Raw genomic sequence first — 18,140 nt, 5'->3', positions numbered from 1 at the left:
ATAACTATTTTACAAGAAGACTTTTAAGTTTAGCACAAAATAGCACACCTGAATAATAAATAAAAAAAACACTCTGGCATTTAGTAAATATAAAAAATCTCTGACAGTATTTATGAATATTTATATCGGCCAATTGGTTTGTTGTAGAAGACATTCATTTTTTCCCGTAAATAAATGATAAATAGTACACTTAAGTATATATTACAATATTTATGTAAACTATTTTGAAATGTAAGTTAAACATCTCAAGAAAATCATGTAGCACATTTTTGTTTATGAATTCAAAGTAAAAAAATAACTTGAAGGAGTGAACTGAATTATTCCAAAAACATGTCAGAGTATACATATCAGTAGCGGTGTGATATATATCAAAGCCTGTTATGTAACCAATTCAGTGTATATTTTATAATTATATATTACAACAACGTAGAGATGAAATTGGTCAGGCATAGTTATCTTCACTTGCAAAGTAATGTTAGCTGGGGACTTCATCTACATATTGCATTTTTATAGGTTATTAAGTCTTTATCAACTATATCTAGTATGAATCTTAATAGGTTCATTCAATGCATTTCATCAACATCAATATAGTGTAGGAACTATATGAACTATTTTAAGATAGTTCTTTGTGTATACAAAGAAACATACAGGTTATATCAATATACAGTATATACTTTCTATATTCTCATTAATTAATACAAAATAACCATAATATATACACCTTCTACTACATATGTAATGAATTTATTTTAATACCTTTGAATTTTAATGGTAAAAATACTTTTCTTATATTTTCTCTCATTAATAACAATAACATAAAGGCATTCTATTCACATCAAGCTTGAAAAATTAAGTTTAAATTTGTTCTTGTTTAAATTATTAAGTCTATTAATACCTTAATTATTCTAGTAACAAAATGTCACAATTTGGTGGGCACGCACCAAACCAGTTAAAAACCATAACAGTTGACTGCAATAGATGATATACACACTAAAACCGTTCAATATTGATAAACCATGTAAAATCATCATCTACACAACACAACTACAAAGCTTATCTTTTAAACTTTCTGGCTAACTTTTCATTCAAAACTCCTTCATTCAAATGAAATCTCTTTAACTTTAGATTCTTGATCACTAGTGTGGTAGTGTAAACTCAGAATGAAGGGATCAAGAGATACCCTGCCTCTATAATCATCTAACTGACAGAGCATGAAGGGATCAAGAGATACCCTGCCTCTTTAATCATCTAACTGACAGAGCATGAAGGGATCAAGAGATACCCTGCCCCTTTAATCATCTAACTGATCGAGCATGAAGGGATCAAGAGATACCCTGCCTCTTTAATCATCTAACTGACAGAGCATGAAGGGATCAAGAGATACCCTGCCTCTTTAATCATCTAACTGACAGAGCATGAAGGGATCAAGAGATACCCTGCCTCTTTAATCATCTAACTGATCGAGCATGAAGGGATCAAGAGATACCCTGCCTCTTTAATCATCTAACTGACAGAGCATGAAGGGATCAAGAGATACCCTGCCTCTTTAATCATCTAACTGACAGAGCATGAAGGGATCAAGAGATACCCTGCCTCTTTAATCATCTAACTGACAGAGCATGAAGGGATCAAGAGATACCCTGCCTCTTTAATCATCTAACTGACAGAGCATGAAGGGATCAAGAGATACCCTGCCTCTTTAATCATCTAACTGACAGAGCATGAAGGGATCAAGAGATACCCTGCCTCTTTAATCATCTAACTGACAGAGCATGAAGGGATCAAGAGATACCCTGCCTCTTTAATCATCTAACTGACAGAGCATGAAGGGATCAAGAGATACCCTGCCTCTTTAATCATCTAACTGACAGAGCATGAAGGGATCAAGAGATACCCTGCCTCTTTAATCATCCAACTGACAGAGCAGAGCCACCCCTCTCGTGATCCAGAGGTCCGCTCTATGTTGGGTGGGTAGATCGACTGACGAGACAAAGTTTGTGGAATGTCCAGTGGATGAGAGCGTCCCAGCTCTTGTGGACGTTCGATAGAGGGGACATTCGTAAAAGCCATCTCTTTCAGCCCTGAAAGCCATCGAGGACAAGGTCGATGAACTCTCGTTGAGCGACACATGAGAAATCTGCGAAGAAAGTAAAACGAAGGAAATTTCTCGTTAAAAAAGTTTACTTTAAGAATTGACATTTTTAGCTTTCTTGTATGTCAAACTGGGCAAAGCTGGGAAACAATAACTTGATAGAATATTGCTTGGAAGAAAAACAAAAAATGAACCTGCATATTTTCTTTTGCAAATGTTTAAGTTGTTGAGACTAAATAAAGGTTATTGTAAAGCATTGATGTCGGCCATTGGAAATCATTGCATTTCAGAAATTAAAATGCAAAGCAGGAAGAGGAAGACCATAATAATTATAATTTGGCTCACAAATGAAAACTTTGTAATAATAAACATCCATGAACAAACAATTCCTAATGTACACATACTAACTCTTTTTAAGAAAGAAATGCCCAAAAAATTACAAAAATTTACTTTTCACTTATCAGCCAGACTGTCAAATACTCTAAGAGTAAATTCAACTTAAGCTATTAATGATTTTTCGTTTGCAAAATGACTTTTTGAGAAGTGGAATTTTATGTAAGAAATGAGAAGCCATCTTATTTTCGAACCTGATTTGGAACAAAATGGATCTCAGGGAGTCTGCAGAAACGTTCTTCAGGTTTGGAATCCTCCAGCACCACAGCTGATGGATCAAACCTGGCCCCATCCAAGAACAGACCGAATATTAAAACACCATCCTTAGGTGGAGCAGATCCCTATAGAATAAAAGAAAATCATAATAATATAAAAATTATTTAACAATATGCAACCTTAAACCATAAGTAAAATTTGAAAGACCAACAAATGTTAGCTAGAAATATTTGAAGTATTTACATTAAACATAAAACTAATTTGCAAAAGGAAGTAAGTCTAACAATATTACAAAAAACAATGAAAATTAAAGAACTACTTTTATGTCAATAATCGTCCAGCAATACCATCAAACATTTACGCTTACTTGAGGTATGACTTTACATTGACTATTAACAATACATTCCTTAAAGCAACCATTAGAATTTTCACAGATTTAACTCCCTCAATGCATGAAAATATCTTTGGAAAAAAAATCTGTCTGCAACAAATGACACAATAGTTTGTGGCTGTTCATTTTGATGAAGAGAAATGCTTCTAAATAAGTAATGGCTTGTAAGTCTCCTGTCTCTCAACTGATGAAGATGAAAAACATGGATGACGAACCTTGAAAGCGACTTCTCTAACATTAATGTGACCTTTGACATCACTCAGTGATTCTTCAGAGTCATCCGGGCCGGGCGTGACCTTAAACTCAAACTTGAGGGAGTCCACAGAAACGCTTTCTTTACGAGCATGGTTCTGTAACACAGCAGTCAGAAAACCTGAGGAAGACATAAAAAAAAAATTAGAAATCACTGAGATCAAGAACTCTAATATAATAAAATTATGATACAAAATATACTCAAAAACGTTGATGAATTTTATAAAGCAAAAGTCACATTTGTGAACACTTTCACCTCTATTCAAGTGTATAAAGCCTCCCTCCCCCCAACCACTACCACCAAAAACAAAAAACTCTTGCAATTAGCAACAAATAAGCACTAATTATCCTTTATTATCTTTGGGAGTGAATTATACAGAAATTGTAGAAATGCAGGATATTCAATATGAGTTAAAGATAAACTATAAACCTATCTTGTTGATTTAGCAGACACAAAACCCTCTACGCTAAATTAATTTATGTTCTTAGATAATATACCAACTGATGTGCTAGATTTATATGTACATATTAGCTTAAAATAAGATATTAATTTGAGTATTTTGAGGAGAGATGGAGAGAGCAAATCATCTACTACTGTACCTTGAGGAAAGAAGAACGCTGGTAGCCAAAAGCTCCTAGGTTCTTCTCTCAGAGAGCTTCCCATCAGAGAGGATGTATTCGCATCCTCTATGGATCTTTTCTCTCGACTCATCTGGGCCTCACTGATCAAGTCCGACCATTTCCCAAAGAAGTCCACCCTGCTCTGAAGGTCGTTGACCCACGAACCCAGAGGTTTGCACGATTCGTATGCCGCTTGCTGGCAAATGAAAACATCAATCTCATGTATTTATATTTTCATTACAGCAACATTTTATCTACAAAGTAATGTTTCATTTAGTTGTTTTTATATTAATTCCAGGTCAACAAAATGAAAGTCAATGCTTTTAATTTATCACTTCAAATAACCCCTTAATTATGAAATAAATACATCAAAAAGGTATGTTGGTTAACTATGAAAAATACAGAAAAATGCAATGACATTTAATAAAATTTAAAATTGTATATATTTCTTCAGTTTATCTTCAATTTGGCAATTACGCCAAATTTAGTCGTACACAAAGCGAGCGACTACGCAAGCCAAATGTAAAGGTGAAGCAAATGTGCAAAGATAAAGAAAACATAAACACAATAAAAGCAGGTTTCAAGGTATCATTTTTACCTTTTTTCATGAACTTTTCCATTTTTTGGCAGATTTAATGTAGCAAACACCAATGATGTATTCATGTTTCTTTAAAGATAGAACAAGAATTAATTTAGGAAGTAATAACAATTAGAACGTGAACCGGAATTCTGAATCATCGGTTACCCTGGCCAACAAAAGTTACTGATTAGTTTAGAAGAATGGTATCATATTTGACTGAACATTATTTTCCCTTCTTCTGCAATGTTTTTTGTAACTTAAATATTGATGGTGTTCCTGTCTGCTACATTCAACATTGCATATGGTCTCTATGGTGATACTTGATTCCAGCTGTGATTTCTAATTTAAACATAGCCAAGCTATCTTGCACTCTACCTGCCAATAATGAGGAACTCTTTGATTCAGCAGGGCTTTGTACATCTCCTCCAGTTGCTCTGACATCACAACCTCTCCCTTGACTGCGAGATGAAGAGAGGTCAGGGTACCGTGGATGACGACCAGGAGATGGTTGAATCGGCTGATCTCCTGTCGTAGAATCGTCAGCAGGGCAGACTGGTTGGGAGGTGCGAGAGGTTTGATTGGTTGAGGAGTGGAAGCTGTCAGATAGAGAAAGAAAGAGTAAAGTATTAGATGTACTAGACTGACATTAAGCGATACAATTATAGTGAATTATAAAATGATGTTCTTAACACTGAAGCAAGATTTAAAGACGATAGATTGCAAAAATTCAGATAAAATAGAGATAAGTCATAAAATTGAGAATGAAGGGCAAAGAGTTTTCCATAAACCAGCCTGAAGAGAAAAAAAGCTCATATCTAGCAGAGATCAATATAAACCTGTTTCTGACACAAAACTGCAAATAAATAATTATAGAAAGTCAAAAGGCACTTTAAACTAGTCATGTACATTTATCAATTGTAACACTTGAAATTCTGTCTTCCTTAATTTAATATTTCTTGGTCTACTGGAAATCTTTAACTGGACCAATATTTTAAGACATTTGTGGAACCTACTGTAAAAAGAGCTTGTACCCCAGACTTTTAGCATTTACCTTTAGCATCTTCTGCTTTCTTGCCTCCAGTGCCAAATCCTCCCCCCATCGACAATCCTGGGAATACCCCTGCTGATGCCGTATTACTGCCCCCATTGGCCCCTCCTCGACTGGTTGTCTTCCCGTCCTTCTTGGCGGTGGTGTCCTCATCCTCTGACTGGATGCTGAGAGGCAGCTGTTGTTGGATCTCATCGATAAGCTCCAAGACCAACTCGTCGTCACTCTTTCCTTTCCTGGTAAAATATCAATGACAGAATTTTAGTAATTAAAATATCACTATTGTATTTTCACTAGAGTTGCTAAGTTTTTTGGTTCTCTGATTCCAAATTATATGGAATGTGTATACTATATGTATGATATGTTATACTCACCAAATCATACTTACCTAATGATACTTACAGCCACAAATATAGTATACATTCATACTCATCCCATCAAACTTACAGCCACATATGCATACTCACTCATCATATCCACTACTGTGTATACACACATTCATACTCAACCCATCCTATGCACTACTAAAGTATACCTTCATACTCACCCCATCATACTCACTACTTATATATACCTTCAATACTCACCCCATCATACTCCTGCTGACTCTAGGCTGTACACTCATTAAAGTGCTCATGAGTTTGTTAGCTTGGCTCTCCCTGTAAGATTTCTCTGCGTTAGGATGCATTCCAAATACCTCGGGGGAGTCCGAGTCAGGTAACCCTTGGATGTAATCACGACTGTCTCCCAACGAGAAACTCTTCGGGAGAGGATGGTACACCTGTGAGGAGAGACAAAAACATCACACGGATGAAATATGATGACTGAAAGAACTTTGAAATTCACTTTCCAGCAAAATTAGCAAACAACACTGATCTTAAAGTTTGCATAATAGGACCGAAAGCAGAATTTTTCAATAGAGTACTTTCTCTCATACCCATCATAAAAAAAAATGATGATAAAATTTGGTAATAAGATGTAGCTATCTTGTGAACTTCATTGAGCTTGTGTACGTTATAACATGCAAAGGATGATCTGTAACTTGTGTTACACAAAAGGAGGTATTATATTGCAGAATGATGCATTAGGAATTGATCAAGCCCTAAAGGGGTTTGGTGAAAGCCAGAATACAGATCAATGGTGGCCTGTGACACAAAACATTATGCATGGCCGCTCCAAAGAAACTCTCTTAATAGTGCATATGGTTGGCAATTTTGCCAAAACCTACTCAAAGTAAACTCACAAAAGAGCAAGGTAAGACATTCTTCTTGTAGTCTTTGGCGAATGAATATTCATTCGTGAATAATTAATGAGTTAAATGGAGTTTTCTAAAGTTCCCTAGCCCTCATCCCTACCATCCACTTCCTTACTTCCTTTAGCTATCTCCCAATTATATCATTCTCACCAATATGACTGTCAGCGCTATTTCTATTACACCATCGTCAAATGAATCCATATCATCAAAAGCATTCCTGTAACTACAAACACCCCACTCACATCCCCCTAACCCCTCCCCTCCCCCACCATCATCTGACCTTATCAGGTGAGTAGCAGTACTCTGGTAGGAGAGCATCTGGGTTGTAGTAGATATTGAGTATACTCAGCAGACATCTACGGTCCATATGATCGGTGACCCTTCCACCGTAAGAGACTTCACCCGTGAGGTACCTCAGGGCCTCCCATGGAGTGGTGTTATGGGTCGTCATCAACATATGAAGAACTTGGATGGACACCTGTAAGGGCATAAAATAACAAGAAAAGCCCAGTAAGAATCTACTGTCAGAACAGTATATTTACATCAGACCTTACAGACTTAAAAAGAGCACAGAGCCTCAAAACCCTTGTCTGGGAAACATCCTATCACACTGTGAATGAATTCAATTTTCATGTTAGGATCCAACTACTGCTTAATAATGTGCCTCTCCCCATCTTTTTGTCTGTCCCTCACAGTAGCTTAGGCTGGTGATCATGGCTGCTGTTACTACACTGACAGACGTTGACACCCTTGTGATGATGTTAGCGAGCTAGACTTGAAGCACTGAAATAGAGTTGTAGATATGTCCATCTTGAATACAACAAAGAGATCCAACAAGTTTGTTTGAGAAAGTTTCCTTTTACACTTTGAACTCTTTTCCTACTTGCACTTCCATCTTCAGCATAGTCATATGCTTCCCCCTCCCCTGCCCCTCTCCTACACCTCCCCCATCCCAAATTCGCCTTCAGCTCTGCAGTCTAAACTGTGGTATTACCTCTAAATCTGAAGCACTGAACTCGTACGGAATATTAAATCCCAGAGCCCCGTACTTCTTCCGTTCGTTGACAATCGCGTTGAAAAAGCAGAGACCAAACAGAAGGCTCTTCCAGTCAGGTCCAGCTGCGTTGTCTTCCCATAATGCATCAGTGACCGCACCGGACCCTCCGCTGCCTAAGGAACGAAGCAAGTTGGCTTTGAGTCCTTGAGGAGACTCCACGGTCATCTGTCAAAGAAATTGTCAAATTTGCAGACTTTATGTTTACTTCCAGGGCATAATTTCACATTAGAATGTATTTTGTGCAAGAAGTTTTAGCTGGCTGATATCCTTAAATTAATTTGATATACTTAGTTTTTGTGGATGGAACGATTAACCTTTCTACACATCTTTTGTTGAGTGTAATTTTGCCATTTTCCATATTATTTTCCTATTTTGAAACCAGACAGACTATTTGGAGCTGGGGGTGGGGGTGAGGGGCAGGGAATTTGGTCTGTATACTTGTGATGCTTCAATCATACTTAAATCAATCATTCCTCACAGCATCACAGCATGTATTGGTGGTTTACTCCTATTTTGCATAGGTGAAGATAATATACAGGTATCACTAACCAACATAAAATCACATACAATTATAACTACTAGAGTACACCACCTGTCAACACTTGTTAGAGACAGCATATTCTACATGTTGAACATGTATAGGGTAACCTTCAAATAATGTTGAATATGTATATAGTGTTGAATAATTAATATATATATACAATATGTATACAGTAATGTCCAAATATAAGGAAGTTGGCACCTTTAGTCCGGTTTGAAGGATGGAAACCGGAAAGCTTGGATCCGGTTTGGAGCTGAGCCAAAGCCTGAATTGAGGATCAATGTCAGCATTTGGTTTGTTGAATCTGAAACAAAATACGAAGGAGAGAAATCATGATGCTGTAAATATTTACAAAGATATTATTTCGTTATGCATGTTTATGTAAAACATACATACCAAAATAAACGTAATACACACACACCAATTGATTCTACTCCTTCCTCGTCCCAAATCAATCATCCATATTTTCATATCTAGAATTCCACAGGCAACTCTAGTCTTGGCAAATAGAGGCAACTGTTGGTGAGTTTACACCAATGTCAATGTTGTCCAAAGTTATCACTTTGCTACTTTAATATGTATATTTCAACGTAATTAGTTGGTGCCACTTTCCCATATCACACCACATCAATACTACCCACACCACCTCTCTCCCACCTTCACCTCCTTGATTCATCCACAATCTTAAAATGTGACATCTTCAATTTACAGCTCAGAAGTTCAGAAGACTAACCCTTCCACAAGAGCTTCAAGTCTTGGCATAAAACTGGCAGCTAGGTGACAGTTTTGAAGAAATACCCAACGGCCCTTGAGAATCTGAGCTTTAGCTATCAATTCCTCTGCCTTGGGTCCCTGACCTCTGCCAAGAGAGATCATGTCCACGTGTAAAGTGCTGCCTCTCTGTTCCTTGGCAAACCTCATCAGCTGAGCAGTTGGATCAACCCCTGAAGAAACAAATAAAAACATTGATTTAGTCATGTTCACACAGAGTAAAAATGTTATTGTCACAATTTTAGCAGATATGAGATAAAATTCTAATCCAAATTGACCAGGATGAGCATTGGTCATGAAAAGAGAATTCCTGTTGAATGCAGACATGATGAACAAATCAAGTTCTTCCATGATGTCAGCTTAAAATATCACTTACATCCCGATATTGTGTTTGAATCCTTTCATATGTTATATACAGTTGAGATAGAAAAATCGGTGAAGTCCACAGATTGAATCCAAAATGATTTGCTTTCACTCTGGTAGTCCCACATCATGCAAGAGTAAATGAACAATACCAATTAAAAAAAAAAGAGGACTGCAAATTTTTCATCTCACCTGGAGAAAGGATGAAGATGAGAGGCTGTTTGGCTGATGATTCCTCAAAGATCTCTTTCAGATCAAATTCTCCTCGATTCAGGAATTTATCGCCCATCAGTTCGTCCACCAAGGACCTGACCGCTGCTACCAGGGCATCTGCTCGTAGGATCTTAATCAGCAGCAACCTCTCAAACGGTTGCAACGACTCCCAGTTGAAGGGATTTCCCAGCGAGGATCCGTCCTCCTTCGAATCATCACCTGAAGAGATGAAATGTGAAGGAAAAAACATCCCTTTGTGAAAACAGCATCCCAAAATGCAATGTAAAAGTTATGGTCATCTTGAACAGTCGTACAAAAACGTTTCATGTACTCCTGAGCTATCCGTGAATGTGAGGTTTATTACTACTCTATTAAGGATGGAAAAATGCATCGCATGTTTGAGAATCAGCGAATGTGTGCACTTAGCCTGATTATGGGTATTTAGTTTGACCTCCAAATTTGTATGCTAATACCATCTGTTTTCTCTGTAGCATAAAGCAGATTCAGCATATGTTGACCTAACATTCAAGGAAACTGCATACTATGTATAAATCTTGTATGTAAACATCATCTTTCAGTGGCCATATCATGAAGCCATCATTATTTTATATTTGTATAATATTTCCATTTCCAAGACTTATCTTACTGCCCCCATACAACCATTGTATCACTTGCATCATTGATGCAAGTACCCTGGAATTTAGAGAACAGTATGAAGTGAGAATAAGAAAAGGGGGAACAAAGGGCCAATGATTCACATTAACAATATGATAAAATTTGAGTTAGAGCTTTTCTGATCCCATTTAGTTTTGTTTGTTTTCCTTTTTTCGTGTTTTATGTCGGAACGTTATATCCATTACGACAGACAAAACAGATCACTGCTGGAAGACTCCTACCAAACTTTTCTCTTCCAGCTTTACCTTCTTTCGTTTCCAGGGTGAATGCTGACATCATGAGTTTGTAAGGATCTTCATTCTTAGCTAAGGTATTCCACTGTTCGGTGCAATTCAATATGTACATGCAAAGCCCCTGAAAAGCTTCCAATGTGGTCGATAAATATTGGCATTGCTTCCAAGACTTGTCCGAAATCCATCGCGGGGGTCTGGAGGTGACGTTTCCAGAACCGTCTGGTCTATAGCCGGTGGCACCGGACGCTGGCCGGGAATGGGCACTTCCGAGGCGAGACTGACCCTCCAGGCGCTGGAGGGGTGTGAGACCATCGTGCTTTAGCAGAATTTCTGAATCTGCCATTTCTGCTAAAACCTTTTGCCCGAACAGGAAAACAACACAAAAAAACAAAATTTTAAAACTTGGTGCCAAAAAAAACAAACAAACAAACAATGAATTATGACAGACTGCTTCTATATGGGATGATACAATTGAAAAATCTATCACAGATTCTGACAAAGTGAGCAAATTTAGTTGTGTAAAAGTGACTCTTCGAGTCCAAACAAGTCAGGATTTAGTCAATTCGAAGAAAATCTTGTTTTTCCTTTTACAATTCTTTCTTGTAAGTTTACTGACGACAAGACCAACTTTTTAAAAGTTGACAGACGTACCTGTCCTTGAAGAAAGACTTGCCATAGTTTGTCATCGATGGTGCCGATACCACCCACCACTTCCCCGTCCGTCCTGGCGTTGGACCTCATAATACTGGTGCAGATCATGAATGAGAAGACCAGTTGATGGTGAGCAAACAGGGCCTTAGAGACAACCCTGTCAGAAAAAACAAAATATAATGATATAATTATAATAACTTTTGTTGACAACTTAAGGTGTGTGGAGGGTGGGAGGGTGGGGTGTGAGAGGGGGTGTAGGTAAAGTACATATTCACTGAGAATTATTGTCTTCGGCTTTAATAATGAAACAATGGTTTAGCAAATCTGTACATTCACCAGTCAGCAGGTTCTGCTCTCAGAGCTAGCACTCCTTAATCAATTGACAGTCCTAGTCTCATATGCATTGTTAACTGCTGCAAAAGGTAAAACCAAAGTGAAAAATTTGTTTTTAATAAAAGACTTCTACATCTGCTAGTGATTGCTTAAGTCAGCATTCTTGAAACTTTTTGAGTGTCATAAACTTCATGGCATTCTTGACCCTTGATTTACCCTGTCTTTTAACCCTTTTACTTTGAGAATTAAAATCTTGGAATTAAGTTTACAGCAAGATATGACACAGAAATTGCACTCTTCTACAAAAACATTTCCAGATGTAGATTTGAATCGAGACAAGCATTTCTATTTTCTTTTTATAATTTTTTAAAATTTCAATCCCAAATGCTTCATATCAAGTCACAAAAGTCATTTATATGGTTGGGAAATTTTACGGTTGGATTTTTTTTTTATAATCAACATCTGATTGACTCTCTAGATATTATCCTTTCCGACTACCCCCCCACCCCCCACAAGGGTGAATAACCACAGTTCCATGAAGTAAGGTTACATATCTTCTCTCATATAAAGATATTAATCACCATCCCTCTTACCTGTAAATACTCTCATATCAAAATATTAATCACCTTCACCCTTACCTGTAAATACTCCCCCCCCCCCCCTCACAATGGTGAATAACTATGGTACCATGAAGTAAGGTTACATATCTACTCTCATATCAAGATATTAATCACCGTCCCCCTTACCTGTAAATACTCTCATATATAGATATTAATCACGGTCCCTCTTACCTGTAAATACTCTCATGTTAAGATATTATTCCTTGTCCCCTTACCTGTAAATACTCTCATATATAAATATTAATCACCATCCCCCTTACCTGTAAATACTCTCCGTTAGGTTATCCACCATCCTCTCCATGTGTAGAGTCAGCTCTCTCCCTTTCAGCGCTGCTTTTGCTCCTAGTTCTACGGTTAAAGGAGAGTCTCGTCCAGAGCTCGGATCCACATTTTTCATCAAATCTGGACTATTCCTTGCGCCGGAGGGTCGCATTCTCCCACTCAGGGGTCTGTTAACGTCACCGGATCCCGGCCTATTGACCTTACCGTTCGAAGACGAAACGTTGATGCAGAGGCGAAACATGTCCTGGAAACCTACCAGAGAGAACTGGTACATCACGTCGATGATGGCCAAGTCCGCAATGACAAAATATAACACAGCTCCTCTGGTAGCCACCTGAGAATAGCAGACAAAAGAAATGGCTGTTTACTGTATGTAGTATCTAATGTGTGACTGAGATTTACACCCTAATGGATATAACATTTATACGGATCATGTATGTATGTATGTATTTTAGATCATCCTGCAAGCAGGAACTCGCGAAGAAGCCATCATTGGCTTATCAAAGCCGCAAGCTGACCAAAGTCAGTCTCTTAGATTCATTTCAACGTCCATGGTTATGAATTGTCAACAACTCTGTAACTGGATGACATACCTTAATCTTGGAGTGACTTGAACTCGGGACCTTATGATTGAAAGGCACCGGCGTTAACCACTTAGCTAACACTCCTAGAGTGTTTATTATACATAAATAATATCATAAAGGTCATTAGTATAACACACTTCCACCCCCTCCCCCCCCCTTACCCCCGGATGACCTTCCATCTATCAGTAACAAGCAATGTTGAATCTTGCTGTAAATTCTCAACTGTTTCTCATAAACTGCTTCCATTACTCCAAACTCCTTCGATAGCAATGAAAGAAACTTAACGCCAGGTTAACAGATACTGACTTACCGGCAGGTATTTTTTCCGGGCTAGTTCTATTTTACGTTGAGTGTCTTCAGACTCTGCTACTCTGTGTCCAATTTCTCCGGACATGGTTTTACTCTTCTCCAAAGTATCCACGAGTACCTGATCGTCGAGAATGTGACCTGAAAATTATACAAACAATTGAATAGGAAGGCTAAGGACTGAATTTTGCATCTATACACTGAAGTATTTCATATTTTGAAGGAAATCTAAAATTCTGCTATAATTGTGACGTAAATCCCAAATGTTTTCCAAAATAGATGGATTATGAAGACCAAGTTTACCTTCAGACTTTTGAAGTAGACTGAGAATTTTGTCTTCTAAATCTCTGAGTAGCGTGTTATCCCTGGCTATACTCTCCAGGAGCTCTCCTCTCTGCCTCTCAAGGACTGGTTGCTCCTGGACGGGTAAAGATATCAAGTATACATTGTAGAGAATATCATGTCATCCATACATACATAAACTATCTAAATTAGTACCTAGTGAAAGACAACACATTTGTTTAAACTGGAATTATTCTGTAAGCGGAAAGTTTCACAAAATCAGGGAATGCATCATCCCATTTGTCCCGATTAAATGATTTTACGAAGAAATTTAATCTACAAGAACTTTGAGTATATCATCATCATTTTCTACCTTCTCTGAGAAGTTCAGATATTTGATTTCACTTCTGTGCTTTTCTTTAATGCATCAAACTCCTCTAGATTTCTGCAATAATATTCCACCTGGTCATTATAATATATAAAGCCGTTATATTACAAATGTTAAAGTTAAAGTCGCAGGTGTTTTATAGTCTGGTACCCTAAGCCATGACCTCCTCACACGGCTTGACAACGGTCAGTCATCTGCGACTCTTTAATCTTTCAAGGTTCTGGATAAACTAGGCAGTACTGCTAGGTTTCTTTCTTGTGTTCCTCTGTTACTTATTACTACCGGGAGTCCGGGTGTTCCTACCTGTTGGACTACGGTTGATAGCAGCTGGTCCTGCAGGCCCTCAAATGTGACCGTGAAGTTGATGAGAGTCACTCTGATGCAGACAGCAGGCAGGAAGTGAGGGTTTGGCATACCCGTGGTCATATATAACCTGAAGAACCAATAGAGACAGAAATATCAAAATGAAATATATGTATTTATGTTTTTTAGATCCTCCTGCAAGCAGGAACTTGCGAAGAAGCCTCATTGGCTTATTAAAGCCACAAGCTGACCGAAGTCAGTCTCTTAGATTCATATTTAACGTCCATGATTATGAATTGTCAATTGTCAACAACTCTGTAACTGGACGACATACATTAATCTTGGAGTGACTTGGGAGTGACTTGGGGACCTTATGATTGGAAGGCACCGGCGTTAACCACTGAGCTAACACTCCTTGGCATGAAATATCTTATGATTAAGGGAAAAAGATGATGAATATGAAACTGCACAGAATAACTGTTTTTTTAAATTTCTAATAAACATGCAGAGGTATATCAAAAGGATAACAGAATTTTCATTGCCAGGGCTGTGTTGTGTGATAAACAATATGTATGAAAAGATCATTAAGGAGTTCAATTATAAACACATTATGAACTCCTTCAGGAGTTACTATACTTGTGACAAATTCTCCTCTTTCAATGTCAAATCATGGAACAGCTTTGAAGAAGCTAGAAAAATGAACTGATCAACATTATATGACCAACAAGAATATCTTTTAAAGGCACCTATCACAGTGAGCAAGAAAACAGTTTGAGGAAAATTAAGGCTATAAAATCCTTGAGGATAATAAAGGTTCAAACTTACAAGACCTGAAGAAAATTTTAAATGTTTTCTTTGGTAACTTTTTTCATATAAGTAATTGGCTTCATGTGTAAATTTCTGACATCCATCTTTGGCAATAGGTAAGAAATGAATTTTACTTAATATATGTTCAGCTTTTGCATACACAATACTAGATAATCAATATCTGACATTTTGCTATTAACAATAAATATGAATACTCATTTATACCTGAAATTGTGATTATATTCAAATTCTGTATCTCCAATCTTGATGATATCTTGACCACCTCTGTTGGTCAGTTCTCTCATCAGGATGGGCATTAAAGCAGGGTCCAGGACTTCTGTCACATTCTGAAGTAACAAAAGAAAGCCTGTTAATAACACTGTTGATTGACCAGTGAAGGCTACCATTGATCAAATTAAGACAACAGCTAACACTGTTTTCTTTATCTAATTAACATCAACAAATAAATAACTAATAACTTCACTTAATTCTAAAACTGTTAATTTGCCCACATATTTTCCCATATTAATTTCATAACAACCCTTTATATCTTTTGAGTGTATAACATACCAAACACTGATTGACGTACAGGCCATTAGTAGCCTTACGCCCCCAATCTTTGCTAACGATTGCTAAAAGTTTTCAAAATTGCCTTAAGTTCCAGGAGATTCGCAGCCTCCCATCTATTCTCAGATATTGAAGAGTGTTAAATTAGACAAGACGGTGTATTACTGAGGAAAAATGCTTTGAGGGTGGTGGTTAAAATGCTTGTTAAAGTCTGACCGCGAGTGACCACAATTTATCTCTCTCTAGCTTGTTTGGGGAGTAAAGACTAAACCAAGACTATCAAAACCTTGGGATCTTCATCATCAACTACAACTTTACGAACCTCCAACAGCACTGGTTCACCAATCCTGATAGCTCTCTCTAATGTCCGCATAAAGTTTGGATCACTAGCAGATTCTCTCTTGAGATCAGAGCCCTCCATTTCACAGATCCATCTAAAAAAAAAAACAAAATGATGAAAATATTGAAGGTAAAGCAAAAACTAGATCTTACATCATTTTCAATAATAAATCTCTGTTGTATAGCATTTAGTATCAGGACTGACAAAACAAATGTTGTCAAAATGCTATTGATATAACAAAATTACTTAAAGGTAGTATAGCTCAGATTTTGACTTACTTGATAGCCTGTCCTTGCGGATCTATCATTAGAGGCCATCTGTGTCCCTCTTTGACAAAGATGGCATTCTCCGTGGAATGGTTATCTTGAGGGAGGCCTTCGTTTTGCCATTCTCGGATCTAAGAAGGTTAAATAAATTTCATCCGGAAATTAGTATGCAATATTACCTACCGTTACTCTCGATGAGTGGAGTAAAAAAATATTTGAGGAAAGCAGAAATGAGATGAGTGTATGTCTATCCTTGAAGAATCAAAGGATTTCCCATTTGAAAATAAATCACTGGTGATCCTTTTATTATCACAATATGCATACAGCATATGTAAACAATACCCTCTCTGAGTTGCACAATACACAATGTTTACTAAACCTGTACCAGTTTGGCATGATTAGATTTTTATTTCAGAAAAGAAAGCTAAAACTATCAGTTATGGGGAAACAACTGAAACCATCAGGTATTTTCAACTGTTGGTTAACTTTTCACTGCCTGATAACATAATTGGTTAAAATAAATTTCTGGAAAAGAAATCAGTTCATTTGATGAGATCGCATTACAAAACATACATGGCACTGAACATATATCAACAAGAACTTACTCTAACGCAGCTGTATGCATTTGCTTGAGAATTTTACAAACAATGGCAACTGGCGAAACTTAAGACACCCGCTTAGAAATATTCACATACAAAATGAACATGTAAGTGTTAAATAATTAATAGTTTTATTCTATTCTTATAATCTTATAATCATCACTAGCACACTTTTAGATCATTAGAGCATTAAGCACCTGCGAGACAAGGCAAACTTGAAAATTGTCAACATTTTTTCACATTTTCAACTCATTACTTGAAATTACACTTGTAAAGTAGAATAAAAGCCAATCTCTTTACTATTCCAGTTTTTTGTACTTTTTTAAGTTGCATTGTATATTTTAATTTATTATTGTAGGTAAAATATGCCAAATCAATGTAACAAGCAGGTTCAACATAAGCAAGACAGTTCCACTTACTGTGTTGGCCTCAGCCATGGTCGAAGTCAGCGTAAAGTCCTTGGATACGGGAATATTCATCTTGGTGCAGGAATCCCACCAATGAGATATCATCTCTCGTCTGTAAGGAGCAGTGAAGACTCCCAGGTATATGATAGAAGAAGACGATATCAAGGTATCACCCACAATGCCTTGCAGCTTGCCCTCTAGGTTGCTCAATGATGCCACCCAGCGAACCTTTTGAAAATAAATTAGAAAAAATGAATAAACAAAAAAGCAAGCACAAAAGTACACAGGAAGATAAATAAGAGGTCATTTAAAAGGATTTTCATCACATACTGGCTGAAGTCACCAAATAACACTACAGTACAGTTCTATAGGTCCAACATGGGTAGACAAATGCATCATCATAGTAACCTGAGCTGTACGGAAGGTACAACCAAAACATTGGTGAAATGAAAGTTGTGAAGTATTGCTGAGTCACTGCAACTAGCATCTAGGTGTTTCGAACAGATTTAATACTTCCAGTAAATTTCAAACTTGAAAATTTGCTTCAACTGTCTTACAACAATAAAACATAAAATATTTATGCCTATAATTTAAAAACTCTTGAAAAATTATCTGTTTTCCTGCACAACATTCACAAATATAAGTTTTCCTCAAAACTGCCACCATAGCTGATGATAATTGCTCAACCATAAATTGCCTTCATT

The 18,140-nt window shown here is 37.1% G+C and overlaps 1 protein-coding gene across 6 annotated transcripts in view; it reads right to left on the bottom strand.

The window, feature by feature from the left end:
• Nucleotides 1-1,644: 1,644 nt before the first annotated feature.
• LOC139970919 (dynein axonemal heavy chain 6-like) overlaps nt 1,645-18,140 on the bottom strand; it is a 71,853-nt gene continuing 55,357 nt past the window's right edge. For 5 of the 6 annotated variants that reach the window (XM_071976988.1, XM_071976987.1, XM_071976992.1 and 2 more), the window contains 22 exons: nt 17,449-17,664; nt 16,443-16,561; nt 16,147-16,258; nt 15,483-15,604; nt 14,451-14,580; nt 13,781-13,895; nt 13,482-13,618; nt 12,566-12,921; nt 11,353-11,509; nt 10,690-11,056; nt 9,773-10,012; nt 9,180-9,390; nt 8,648-8,750; nt 7,843-8,070; nt 7,129-7,326; nt 6,181-6,374; nt 5,597-5,829; nt 4,921-5,141; nt 3,945-4,161; nt 3,308-3,465; nt 2,680-2,826; nt 1,645-2,137 (listed from right to left, as the gene is read on the bottom strand). In XM_071976988.1, the coding sequence (XP_071833089.1) occupies nt 1,904-2,137; nt 2,680-2,826; nt 3,308-3,465; nt 3,945-4,161; nt 4,921-5,141; nt 5,597-5,829; nt 6,181-6,374; nt 7,129-7,326; nt 7,843-8,070; nt 8,648-8,750; nt 9,180-9,390; nt 9,773-10,012; nt 10,690-11,056; nt 11,353-11,509; nt 12,566-12,921; nt 13,482-13,618; nt 13,781-13,895; nt 14,451-14,580; nt 15,483-15,604; nt 16,147-16,258; nt 16,443-16,561; nt 17,449-17,664 (4,215 nt within the window). In that variant the 3' untranslated portion in view covers nt 1,645-1,903. The remainder of the gene's footprint in view (nt 2,138-2,679; nt 2,827-3,307; nt 3,466-3,944; nt 4,162-4,920; nt 5,142-5,596; nt 5,830-6,180; nt 6,375-7,128; nt 7,327-7,842; nt 8,071-8,647; nt 8,751-9,179; nt 9,391-9,772; nt 10,013-10,689; nt 11,057-11,352; nt 11,510-12,565; nt 12,922-13,481; nt 13,619-13,780; nt 13,896-14,450; nt 14,581-15,482; nt 15,605-16,146; nt 16,259-16,442; nt 16,562-17,448; nt 17,665-18,140) is intronic. The other variant, XM_071976989.1, reaches the window with a different exon arrangement.

This window comes from Apostichopus japonicus, chromosome 8 (assembly GCF_037975245.1).
Source record: "Apostichopus japonicus isolate 1M-3 chromosome 8, ASM3797524v1, whole genome shotgun sequence".
Classification (NCBI taxonomy): Eukaryota; Metazoa; Echinodermata; class Holothuroidea; order Aspidochirotida; family Stichopodidae; genus Apostichopus; species Apostichopus japonicus.
The sequence above is the reverse complement of the archived record's forward strand: the minus strand, read 5'-3'. Positions and strand labels throughout refer to the sequence as shown.